A 13,625-nucleotide genomic window follows, 5' to 3' on the forward strand; every position below is an offset into this window, starting at 1 on the left:
GGTAAGTCTAACGTGTTTTTGTTTTGTTTAAATTTAATTTCGATAAACATTCTTTTTTATTTTTTACTGGAAATATATTTGTACTTTGTGCACAGTGAATGTTTGTTATAAATGAATTCGAATCCAAGTAATTGTAATTTTAGAAGTTTTCGAATGTGACAAATACGTAATGTTATTTCATATTAGAATGGTGTAACGTTTTGGCAGTTTTCCGTGGGGGGACAACATTTCCCATAATGCATTGCATTCTTGCCCGGGAAGTTGACGGTGGCAGTTCTAGCTCCATGCGTTTGAACTTTCTACTAAAACTTTCTACTGTCCGTTTCTACCGGTTGTCATATTCGCCGGTAATGCACGTGCGTATTGTGAGTATACTTATTTCAATAAGTGTCCGTGTTACACAGTCAGTAGTTTACGCTGTTGAGCTGTGTGTGTGTGCTAGCATGAAGCGAACAATAATAAACAACATGAGTGTGTTATCATGATGGTAATTAGACACATGTTTGTATTTTTTCGTAGTCTCAAATGTGTGGTTGTGAGATAATCTCGAAATCCTTTTAACAGTTTAGAGGGGTATTCCACTAAGCGAGCTCTACAAGTCAAGGCTTGCGGAAAAATGCATCGCCTGATTCAGCCTAACATTACACACTGGTCGAACTCAGTGCTACGAACGAAGTTCAGCTAAATTGTTCGCGCTAATTCGACAAGGCTCAACCAGCCAGACTGAGGCGCCTCCTTGACACATTTAAGCCAGACCCTATCGATCTTTGCTAGATAAATTGAAATGAAAATAAAGAGCCGCGTTCTGCTCCCAGGCTAAGAAAGAATCATTGATGCAGACTGCGCGGATCACAAATACTCCCTAACCTGTAAGGCAGGGGTGTCCAAACTTTTTTCACTGAGGGCCGCATACATAAAAATATAGGAGGGGTGGGGCCACTTACTAGAAATTAGGGAAATAACCTTACCTTTAGTGTATTAAAGTGTATTAAAGATCACAAAATCACTTAAAAGTGGTCGAATATGTTATATTGTTGAATATAATTAAAGACAAAACTGCCTTCATCACAGCTTTCCATAAATGGATCTTTATTGATTCATTCAGAAAAAGCTTTGGTAGCTTATTTTCAGAACAGCAGCCTCAGATTTCTTCTTAGACAGAAGATTTACAGCACAGAGAAAAAACAATAAAGGGGAAAATAGGACGGGTAAATTTCAAGTTTGTTATTTAAGTTATTAAGCTTAGCAACACACCTATCAACATTAGTTTGAAACGGTTAACATTAACAGACTGAACTGGACTTAATAACAGGAGTGCATATAATCTTAGTAAATTATTGTGGTGAGTATCAGCTGCGCTGGGTATGTAAATCGGGCCATCCAGCTGCGGTGCTGATTCGACGCCACTCGTGCCAAAAATCCGGACAAATGTCACTTGATCAAGGAGCAGATCTGCATCAGATGAGATCAGCTGACTACGTGTGCGTGAGCTGTGCAAAAAATGTTTTTGAACATTACAGTTTTTCTCAAATGTTAAAACACAAAAGCCAATCCTGTAACCCAAATGACCAGTAGTCTAAACACATTTACTAAATGTAGCCACCATATTCCAGTACCATAAACACATGTCACATGAAGACACAATTCACAAAACACAACCCTCTGTACTCATAAATCTAAACACATTTTTCCTTGCTAAAACACATGTTGCAAAACAACTCTGCTCATATTCTCAAATGAAAGCCCATGTAATGCAAAATGCTTGCCACAGTCACCAATCTTTGAACACAGGGAACACACCTGGCGTCAGTCACTACACACAACGACTCAAAATTGAAGACACCTGTTGCTAATTATCCATTATCAAGGCATTTAGACAACACAACAGGTATAGTACGCTATTGCTTTCTTTGTCACACTACAGTTTTACAGGCCTGTGAAAGTGGTCTGTTACTTTACATGTAGTTTTACATATAAATCAGTCAATTGACAACACATGTTTCTTTCTTTAGAGCTGAAAGAATGCCACATAGAGGTGGGAGGATTGCCATATTCACAGCGGCACAAGAAACCCTCATTGCAGATATGGTCCGTGAGAACAACTGCATTAGACTCCGAGAGATCAGAGACAAAGTCATTGCAGATAATGTAAACTTTGAGAACATCGATGCTGTCAGCGTGTCCACAATAGACCGAGTTCTCCGGCGCCAACAGATGAGGATGAAACAGGTCTACAGGGTTCCCTTTGAGCGCCACTCTGCGCGACACATAGAACAACGTTACGAGTATGTGCAAGTACGTATACATCCATGTCCACAGTACAGTTAGTGGACATACTGTGTTGCTTAGTGGCCTACATTACTTCTGGACAATACTGTGCTACCTGATTGACCGTTCTGAACACCTGTACGCTTTTCCATGTTCACAGAGGATAATGCAGTTGGACGCGATGGCCAGACCCCATGAGTACCTCTTCCTGGATGAGGCTGGCTTCCAGAAACGAAGGCGAAGAGGCCGTAACATCATTGGCCAAAGAGCCATCACTGAGGTTCCTGGCCAACGGGGGGGTAATATTACTCTTTGTGCAGCTATGGGTATGGAGGGGCTTGTCCACCGGCATGCTGTCCTTGGGTCTTACAACACCCAACGTCTCCTCACCTTCCTAGAGGAGCTGAAAGACATCCTCCTGGACCGTCAACAACACCATCCTGGGCCCGCACATCACATGTATGTGATCATCTGGGACAACGTCCACTTCCACAAAACACACCAAATCAGAGAGTGGTTCACCACCAACAGTGACCACTTTTTAAACGTCTGTCTGCCACCCTACTCCCCTTTCCTGAACTCTATAGAGGAGTTCTTCTCATCATGGAGATGGAAGGTGTATGACAGACACAAGAGAGAACCTCGTACGGGCAATGGAGCTGGCCTGTGCTGACATCCCAGTGGAGGCCTTCCAGGGATGGATTCGCCATTCCAGGGCGTTTTTCCCGCGGTGCCTAGCAAGGGACAATATAGCCTGTGATGTGGATGAGGTGATGTGGCCCAATGCAGCTCGGCGACATGATGCCGCACAGTGACTGTGTGTAATACTGTAAAAGGACCGTGTAGACAATAAAAGAGACTTCACACCCTGATCATGTTTCCGAGAGTACTGTTGTGTGCGATAGATTCTGTTTTTGCATTGAGTTGTGTTACAGTAGTGTACGTACATGCAGGATGTTTTTATAGATTTATAGTCTTCATGTGAAACTCACAAATCTAAATGCCTAATCCTCTGCAGGGTTCTATGACGATCCGTTACTGTACAGTTTATGGACCAAAGAACCTTCTCACAAATTGAGCATTGTGTTTTCAATTGTTTTGCTGTAGTGTGTAATGCTGTGTATAGTGTTTACAGTTTTGACAGCTTCGAGCTGCTCTCTTGGTGTGGGAGTTTGAGTTTTGCAGTGGGAAGGTGTGGTTGTGTTTATGTAGCTTTAGAGAAGGGTGTTGTGTTTGGACATTGGGGGACCTGGGCCCTGTTTCAGGAAGCCGGTTTAGTGGAAAAACTGAGTAAGTATACCCTGAGTTAACGAAAACTCTGGGTTTTCGGTTTCACAAAGCGAGTTCAGCTGCAGCCTGAGTGAGTCACTATGACGACACACTCCGTGAAGCTAACCTGCCCCCTAGCAGGTTTACTATAACTAACCCTGACTGTCTCCGCCCCTTTGTCGGAAACCTGACAGTAGGAAGTGTCGGACATGGCGTGCCACTTCCTTGAAGAGCCAGTAGATCGTGAAGCCCAAATTCTCCGCAGAGCTCTCCGCCGGGAGAGAGTGATCAGAGCGCGTTTGGACATTTTATCATTTCCTGATGATTTTCTGTGTGAACGTTACCGTTTCTCAGCACAATCTATAATTTATTTGGATAACATCCTCAGGCCATATATTACGCATGTGACACATCGCGGACATGCTCTCAGTTCATTGCATATTATTTGTATTGCACTTCGGTTTCTTGCAAACGGGAGCTTTCTGTATAATATTGGTGACGCTGAGCACGTTTCCAAGGCTACCGTCTGTCGGGCAGTCAGGAATGTTACAGTTGCACTGAAACGTCTCCTGTACTCGTCTGTGGTGTTCCCCGGTCATAGACCCACAAGATTCATCAAAGAGGGATTCCACAAAATTGCAGGTATCAGGATGACCAAAACTTAATGTATGATGTGGTGATACTTGGACTACTACTTAAATTGCACATTTATTTTCAGGGTTCCCAGGCGTGATTGGCTGTACAGATGGCACTCACATTCCAATCATTGCTCCTTCAGTAAATGAAGGAGACTATGTGAACAGGAAGTCTTTCCACAGCATTAATGTGCAGGTACATAGTTCCCTGTAGCATGTCAAACTAACAAATTATTTCATTATAGTAATGGATGCTAATTTGTGTTCTCTGCACTGTGAAGATCATATGTGATGCTGCCAACATTATCACAAATGTGGAAGCCAAGTGGCCAGGCTCTGTCCATGACTCACAAATATTCCGTGAATGTACACTGAGCACAAAATTTGGACATGGTGAGTTGAAAATACTTTAAAATATATAAAGACCAATTGCTTCAGGGACATTTGAACTGAAGTGTACCCTTCTGTCTTAGGAGAGTTCACTGGCTACTTGCTTGGTGATAGGGGGTATCCATGTTTACCCTATTTGCTTACCCCTTACCCTGACCCTGAACCGGGCCCACAGCAGCGATATAATCTGGCTAATTGCAGGACAAGAGCCAGAGTTGAAATGACTATCGGAATGCTTAAGGCCCGGTTCCAGTGCCTGCAAAGACTCAGGGTCACCCCAGAAAGGGCATGTGACATTATTGTGGCATGTGTGATTCTTCACAACATTGCCACAATTAGAGGAGAACACTGTCCTTCTGAACCAAACATCAGCAGTGATCCAAACCATGAACATCCTGACCCTCGCACGGACATACAAGATGGAAGCGCAGTCAGAGACACCATATGTCACAATCATTTCCTTTGACCCATCACCTCAACATGTTGAAAGAAGAATAAACAGATTTTTTGTTCAACTGGCTTTATTGGTCGCCTGTATTTCCTGTACACAAAGTATTAAAAGATGTAAACCTCATAAAGTGTCTCTGTTGCTTCCTCCTCTGTAACAGCTGTCAATGTTTCTTCATTATTTTCCTGTAGTAAAGAAATAAACAACATTGCTGTTCTACTGTAAACTCATATAATCTGTGGAGTATTACTCACAACTGCATGTTGGTCTGGCTCAACAGGAGGCTGCACCAGATGCAGTACACCACCACCATCAACTGATAGAATATGAGGTTTATACAGGTCACTTATAACTTACAAGGGACCAAATGGCAATTAACAAACATACCAAGCACCTTACACTTCATTGTCATTATGCTCTCAAAGACAACCAAGACTGAGGGAAGGCAAAATCAGTAGGAAAATAACTTCACTACAAAATAATCCATTATGGTAAAGAGTTTATCAAATGAATGAGCAGCACTGCAAAGGTGACTGTGAAGAAAGGATGTATGCACATCATGTATTATTTTGAATTTACCCCCTATGTAGGCACTTGTGTCTTGCGGGGTTATTGACTCAGAGGATGTCCCCGCAGAGATGCCTTCGGCCACAGGGCGCCCACTGTTTTGGCTGAGGGCCAACTGCTCAGCCTCTGTGAGTGGTGGTGGTGGAGGACCCCCACCTGTTTTTCGGGCCTCCGCTTTTTTTCTGTTGGCTATAACGGGCCACATTTGAGCATACAGAGTAAGCAAATATGTACTTGTAATGTGCTCAGATAATTTCAATAAGTGCTTACAGAAAGAAAATTAATGTAGCCTCTAACTGCAATTGATTTACATCGGCCAAACAGACCAAGCACTATGGCTCATAATACAATTACACCTTACCTGTTTGGACTATATTTTTATATTTCATTTTTACTTGCTGCCAGGCACGTTTGGGGCCTGTTGGGTTGCACCTGTGCTCACATCACATCACAAAATAAAATGTATAAAATAACAAATAAAATAACATATGATAAAATAACGTGTTAAATGGGTGGAAATCCCTAGATCAATGTTTATATTAACACTCATGCATTGACTCTGTCGGCTATGTTTTGCCATGCATGCTCCCTTTCTTTTGCAGCTGTGGCTGTGTTACTTTTTTCCGCGGAATTTGCATGTTATCGGCATATGCTGCCATCAGAATTTCGGCCTCAAGCGCTGTGAAATACATTGACTGCGCCTTCTTTCCCTCCGTCTCCATGGTGACTCGCTTAATCTGTGCTCCGCTTATCAGGGCTTTATGTATCCTCGTCCGCGCGCTTCACTTGGGGTTAAAGCAACTCCGCGTTGACTGAACTAATTGTTATCAGCCTTTCTGAAACGGAATATTCCGAGTTGGACAGTTCGGGGTTACTCAACCCTGCGTATCGTTTTTCACTCTGAGTTTTCCAAACCGGCTTCCTGAAACAGGGCCCTGGTGGTAACGTTTGTGACATGTGTTTTAGCATTTGAGAAAAACTGTAATAAGTCGTCTTTGTGCACATATTGTTTACAGATATCAGACTGCAAAGAGCGCTACAGAGAGTCAACATTTCACCAGTTGTCAGTGGGTGAGTTTTATAATTTCTGTCCTAATTTAAATAAAAATAAATACAAAGAAACTAGAGAATTTTGCCCTGAATTATTCAAAATTTTTAGATTTTTTTTCAGTTACCCTTCTAGATTGACAGGTTTAGCCTGTTACACAAAAAGTTTGGACACCCCTGATCTATAACAATGACAATCAGAACATGGCTATCCAACACTTTGTTTTTACTCTGCATTTGTGTAAATACTATTCTAATAGATATTGTATGTTCATCTAGGAACAGCATGATGTGAATACAAGACGGGCCCTTGTCCTTCGTGCACTTCCTGTGTACCTGCGTGAAGATGCCTCCACGTTATTCAGGACTTGTGATGTAAGTGTACTGGCCTCAGCATCAACCCCTTTGCCTAGCAGTTCAGTCGAACATATGACATCACTCAGAACTCAAGGAGAACCAGGGTGTATATCAGGAAGGAGGTTCAACACAGTCATCTGACTTGTTTTCTCCCATATATCAACTATTGTTGAATAAGATTGCAAGAAGATTGTTACGCATAAACCAGAAAACATGAAAATAGTTGAAAGATTATTAAACAAAAACAAATCCACAGATAAAAACTCCCATTTAAAATTCAAGTGTTCTAGTTTTTTGGAGGTGCCATGTTGTGGTCAGAGAAATGTTTGGTAAATAACAAAAAACAAATATTTTGGCATATATTTATTATTGAAAACATTTATTATAATTATAATAATAATAATAATAATAATAATAATAATACTACATTTTATTTGAAATGTTTCTTTCAGAAACCCAAGGTCACCTTACAAAAAACACAATTAATAAAAGGAACAGTAGTCATAAAATACATAAAATAAGTTAAAATTACAAAACAGAGCGTGACAACAGATAAAATCAGCATTAAAGTGAATAAGCCAGTTTAAACAGATGTGTTTTGAGCTGTGTCTTAAATTCGGAGAGGGAGTCAATATTTCTTAGTGCAGGAGGAAGAGAGTTCCAGAGCCGAGGAGCAGAGCGACTGAAAGCTCTGCTCCCCATAGTGATAACATGTGAGGACGGAACAGTAAGATGAATAGCAGATGATGATCTGAGAGTGCGGGAAACAGTGGTGATATGGAGCAGGTCACACAAATATGAAGGAGCAGATTTATGGATACACTTGTATGCAAGAAGTAAGATTTTAAAATTTATCCTGGCTTCTATGGGCAACCAGTGAAGCTGCTGAAGAACTGGGGTAATATGAGCACTTAACGGAGTGTAAGTTATGACCCGAGCTGCAGAATTTTGAATAAGTTGGAGTTTATGAAGGAACCTTTTAGGGAGACCAAATAGGAGGGAATTACAGTAATCAATACGGGATGTAATAAGACTATGGACAAGGATGGCAGCAGCATGGGGAGTAAGGAAGGGACGGCGTCGGTGAATATTACGTAAATGGAAGTAAGCAGACCGTGTTATGTAATTAATGTGAGACTGGAATGAAAGAGTATTATCAAGTATGACACCCAAACTCTTAACCTGAGGGGAGGGAAGGGTGGGAGAATTTTCAACGTTAATGGAAAAGCTGTGGGATTTGGTTAAGATAGATGGTGTACCAACAAGTAAAACTTCAATTTATTTAAACATATGTTTTGAAACCAAACCCAAATTAAGATTATTGTAATGCATCATGATGTATCGCCATATCAAATTAAATCGTTGACATTATAATCCTAAAAGAAACGTATGAAACGACTTATGAAGATTCACACCTCTAATCAATAGCATGATTTGTGTCCTTGTGGGGCTGAACTCATTCTTGTATTATTTGTGTTTTGCAGTCAGCAGATGGTCCAGACCTCACTGACACTCCTGTGGCTCTGCTGACAGTTGTCACGGATGACACTACTGATTCGGCCCTCTTCCGTCCCGAAAGCATCTGCATTGTCGTTGAGGATGAAATACTTGTGAATGGTCCCACAAATCTGGCTGAGTCATTTCTCCTGCTCTTTGGATACATCTATGTACTAGACCTACAATACCCAAAGAAACTTGAGCTTACATTCACATGTATCCAGAAGGTTGTGATGTGCCTTGAATACAACAAACCACTGTTAGGTCGCTTACTGATGCAGAAGAATTTGTTCAAGTGAATCACTTGGAATAGACAACTCGTTAAGCTAAGTATTGAAGGTTTTTCTTTTTTTGTTTTCTTTTATATATACCATTTTTTTTAACCATTTTTTACCATTTGCCTCTCATTTACTGGGCAAACAGTTTAGAATTATTTGTAAGTGTATTTCCCACAGTATTTTAAAAATATTGAGGATTTTAAGTGTTATTTCCCATATTATAAGTTAGAAAATATGAAGAAGTTTGAGGTCCCACATCGTATTAGTTGCGATATGTAAAATATTTTGAGTGTATTTCCCACCTTAATTAAGTTGAAAAATATTGAACATTTTGAGTTTATTACTCCCTAATTATAAGTTGAGGAATATCAACATTTATGAGTTAACATTGAGGTAATTTAAGGCAACTGCAACTATAATTTTTATTTTAGTTAAACTTAAAACTTTTAAAAACATCACTAAAAAAATTGTTGTGTAATCTGTTACACAACAATTTTTGAGTTCTGTGAACTTATTAGGTTTTACAGTGTAACAGTGATAATAAAGATCTGTGTTTTCAGTGGGGAAAACAGAAGGCAGTGCTGGAAGTCTGGACAAACAACAGGTAGGAGATGATACGACAAAAGGAAGCTGGAGAGTATCTGTAAGGTGAAGATGTTACAATTTTAGAGACCAAACTCCAACAAGCAGACGACCCCCTGTGAGTGGGAAGGTGGTGACTGTGGGGAGAAGAACTCCTTTTTTCACAGGAAGAAAGCTCCAACAGAACCAGGATCAGGAACACACAAAACAGGAAGAAGGAAAACTGTCAGGAATAATAACAGAAGCTGAGAGCGGACTGAGCTACAGAGTGGGAACAGTGGAAACAACATAAATCACACTGAGTGACGATATGAGGTGTAAGGCGACAGCAGCAGTGGACGTGGAGTGTTCTCATTGGCTTTAAGCTTTCTGAGCGTTTAGGTTTGACCAGGTTCAGGCTTTGACTTGAACGAGTCTGTGTGCTAGCGGGCTGTTTAGCATCACCCACCCTCAGGGTAACGTTTGGATAAACATGTATCCTAATTATTTATTTTGTTGCTGCACAGCTTTTTAATCATGTTGTCTGGATAAAACAAAAAGAGTAAAGCACAATAAGACAGGAGAGAGTTCAATAATGGTGTGTTGTGATACGGCGTGTGCTACAACCTCTTTGCTTCAGCGGCCCCAGCAGGTCACCTATTTCCTGTTGGAGTTTGCTAAATGGAGAGCTAATTTTAGGGCTTTGCTTTGAACACAGACAGCCGAAGTGCCAGGGCTCATTAAGCAAGACAATTACACGTGTGTCTCAGTACAATGCCGCTACCTGATGTCTGATTTGGTTCAGGTAAATTGCAGGAGGGTGGAGGGGATGCAGGCAGCAGCAGCCTGTCAGACAAGTACACACACCAAGCAAAGGACACACACACACACGGTCACATTCTAATATCTCACCACTGTGCGCACAAAGAAAAATAGATTACAATGGATGAGAAGTCAATTTCAATCTGCTGTTATTGCCGTGAGATGTGCACTGTGATTGTGTTTTGGTGTAACGTACACTGAGAGCGCGCTTCATCAGCAGCACTATTACACTTAAGCTAACACCACACTGCAGAGGAGCACTTCCCTCCGAGGACAGCGAATGATAAAGGAACGTGCAGAGGAACGCCGTTTAGTATTGATCTGCGGTCCCAGGAGAGCTGACCTCGTGGAGCCCGGGTCGCTGGCTTTCATTGGCTCCTTTACTCAATTACTCCACAGTTTTGTTTTATTGGATGGTTTCACATTACTGGTCACTTTATGCGAGAAATTGGGTTAAATTTACACTAAAATACAACTGGACACAACTGATCAAAACTCCTTACGGCTCCTCTCTGGTCATTAACTGCCATTATCAGAGCAGGATGCACACAAGATAAGCTCGGGCAGTAACACACCCTCCATAATGTAGTTCAGGGATGGGCAACTCGAGGGCCGGTGTCCTGCAGGGTTAGATGTCTCCTTAAACCAACACAGCTGATTTAAACGGCTAAATGACCTCCTCAACATGTCTCGAAGTTCTCCAGAGGCCTGGGAATGAACTAATCATGTGATTCAGGTGTGCTGACCCAGGGTGAGATCTAAAAGCTGCAGGACACCAGCCCTGCAGCCCTCAAGGCCTGGAGTTGGACACCCCTGACTGACATGTGCCAAACTCAGTTGAGAATTCTGGCAATTTTGTGGTAGTTTGATCAACATCCAAATTTTATTGGATTTATACTTTATTTAAATAGATGGCCTTAATTATTTTGTGACGTGCCTGAATTCAGCATAGAGCATCCATCCATCAACTCATGTACTCTCTGATGTACTCCCAGGCCAAAGAAGTTATATGATATTAAGTAAAACTTCTACTTCTACCCTGGAACATGACGAAAGAATAACCAAGAAGAGCTAGAAACTAAACACAAACTAAACAATCTGAGAAGAACTCATTAGACCAAGAAAACCTAACCCACTCAGAACCTAACCCGACTTAGACCAGGTTCAAACAGTCCAAACCATAAACCCGGGGTCAGAGACCTGGGCCGTGACAGGACCATCTTGTAGCTGTGATTCCTCCTGCATGTGTACAGCTGACTCTTTGCTGAATGACCCAGCAGCTTGGAAAAGACATTTTCTTCACATTCCTACATCAGGGAATACTTTCCATTTCACCAACTGATATATTGATCATTATTTATGTTGTGCAAACAGGCTACTTTACTTGGCTTTCATAATTAACTTAATGTTTTGTGTGACTCCTCATTTCCCACAATCCCTTTCCTCTGTGTAGAGCTAGCCTGGCCCAGATGCGCAGCAGACACATTAAGGGGAAATACAGCAGACTGAAGTAAACGAGAATAATCCCCGAGGTGAGGAGGGAACCCGTATTTACACGATGCTATACAAGCATCCATCGAATGGAGCTGAGGAGCAATATCCCTCAGGGGAGCTGTTTGCTTTTGTATGCAGAAGCCTCTGCAGACTTGTGTTATTGGATGTACGCAGGAAGCTGATGCGCTGCTTTGGGTCTGGTGTTAAAAACAGAGATGTTAAGGTGGAGGTTGCTACAGCTGTTGGGAGGTGGTGCCAGCTCTGTTCGTTGCCCTCTCAGGTCTTTGGTTAATGATCGCTGGAAGCCCAGCAGAGGGGACCATATGCTACATCTGAGGCGTGCGGAGGGAGAAGTTAGCGCTGCTGACTCCTTTTTGTCTTCCCCACGAGCAGATCTGCAGCCAGCTGAGTCAGTTTTTATGCTTCAGGCTCCATTTGCTGCTGGTTTACATACACTGTAAAAAATATGATGTGGTGTTTGAACTGAAAAACCTCAACGAAAACATTCAGCCAAGTCAAAAATATCAGGTCTTTGATTGGCCACTGCAGCGCTTCTCAAATGGGCTTCTTACAGGATTTTGGTTCATCCATGAAAAGCAGTTTAATCTTCCCTCCAACAAAAAGAAAAGAAACATGAAAAATGAACATAATGCAATTTTAGATGACATAAGTATTACTTTATGTAGTTTAAAAGTTTGTGTACACAGTTAAGGATCATTACGGTATTAGTCACGCCTCAAGTTGTCATTTATATCCTTAGCATCCCTGATAAATCATTTATAAATACTTATATTTTATTCATTCAATTTTATTTACACAGCACCAAATCACAGCAACAGTTGCCTCTGTGGTGCTTTATATGACCAGATTTTAAAATGCTCTTAAATTTCGATTTACTTTCTGCTGTGCTTGGAGTGCACAAAGCGTTCCCTTCATCACAGTTAAAATGCTTCACATGTGACTTGGTGCTCAGAGCACACACACACACACACACACACACACACACACACACACACACACACACACACACACACACACACACACACACTTGGAAGAGTTGGAAATACAACGTGATGCAAATCAGCTCCAAAACAACCAAAAAGGTGTCACTTAAGGACTGCAGAGACACAAACGTGGCACATCTCTGTTAGGTTCCTTCTTGCCTCCTGCAGCTCTCCGTGTGTTTCCTTCTCTGCTTCCTTGTCTCCTGGCTACCTGACTGGCACACCTCATCTCTTGCTGTGGCTGGATGGGTGAAAGCTGTAAGCGCAGTGACAAAACTCTGGCTCAGTCTGGCTCTTCACTGAGTCTTCACCCAAAACCTCAGAGCCGAGCCCCACAGATCTCAGCGTTTTTGATCCAACGAAATAGAACGTTACCAAACACACAGCAGGAGGATGCATCCTGGATTTGTTATTACATTCAGCCAAGCACCTTTCTGCAGAGAGCTGATGCGTTTGACTGGAGCAGCCAGGATTGGAACCAAATTCAAATTCAAATTTTATTTGTCACGTACACAGTCATACACAGTACGATATGTAGTGAAATGCTTGGACAACTGCTCGTGACCTAAAGAGAACAAAAAGGAAAAGGCTATGAATAAGATAGGAAATAAATATGAAAAATTAAAAAGGGTAAATTTAACTAGGAAGGAATAAAATATAAATTAAGGTTAAAAATGAAATAACTGTACAACACAAATTAGAATGAAGGGTAAATTTAACTGGGAAGAATAAGATAAAGATAAATATATAAATTAAAGTTGAAAATAAAATAACTGTACAACAAAATACACAATACACAATATAGAACTATATAAGAATGTATGAAGAAATATAAATAAATATATACACAATAACAGCAGCTGTACAAGTATTAACCAAAGACAGACTCGCCTCGCAGGATTTAACGCAAAAATTCAGACTGTCAGAGAAATGCAAAAGCAACCTAAACTGTGAGTCTCGAAACATAAACCAACACACAGAAACTCAC

General features: G+C 41.3%; 1 protein-coding gene, 1 long non-coding RNA gene and 1 pseudogene across 2 annotated transcripts in view; all 3 read left to right on the forward strand.

Moving 5' to 3' along the window:
* The first annotated feature begins 255 nt into the window (after nt 1-255).
* The window catches only part of LOC146670671 (uncharacterized), a 29,490-nt gene continuing 16,120 nt past the window's right edge, over nt 256-13,625 (forward strand). The window contains exons 1-4 of the mRNA XM_085407778.1: nt 256-365; nt 6,594-6,644; nt 6,904-6,999; nt 8,466-8,773. Of these exons, the coding sequence (XP_085263904.1) occupies nt 285-365; nt 6,594-6,644; nt 6,904-6,999; nt 8,466-8,773 (536 nt within the window). The 5' untranslated portion in view covers nt 256-284. The remainder of the gene's footprint in view (nt 366-6,593; nt 6,645-6,903; nt 7,000-8,465; nt 8,774-13,625) is intronic.
* On the forward strand, nt 2,086-2,892 carry LOC146670672 (uncharacterized; annotated as a pseudogene).
* Nucleotides 3,805-5,797, forward strand: LOC146670673 (uncharacterized). Its single transcript, XR_014911891.1, has 3 exons — nt 3,805-4,368; nt 4,454-4,565; nt 4,646-5,797. It is a non-coding gene; the product is annotated as an uncharacterized LOC146670673 (long non-coding RNA).

This window comes from Rhamphochromis longiceps, linkage group LG5 (genome assembly GCF_057381845.1).
Source record: "Rhamphochromis longiceps isolate RC_006_pf linkage group LG5, R_longiceps_female_GT1.1, whole genome shotgun sequence".
Lineage (NCBI taxonomy): Eukaryota > Metazoa > Chordata > Actinopteri > Cichliformes > Cichlidae > Rhamphochromis > Rhamphochromis longiceps.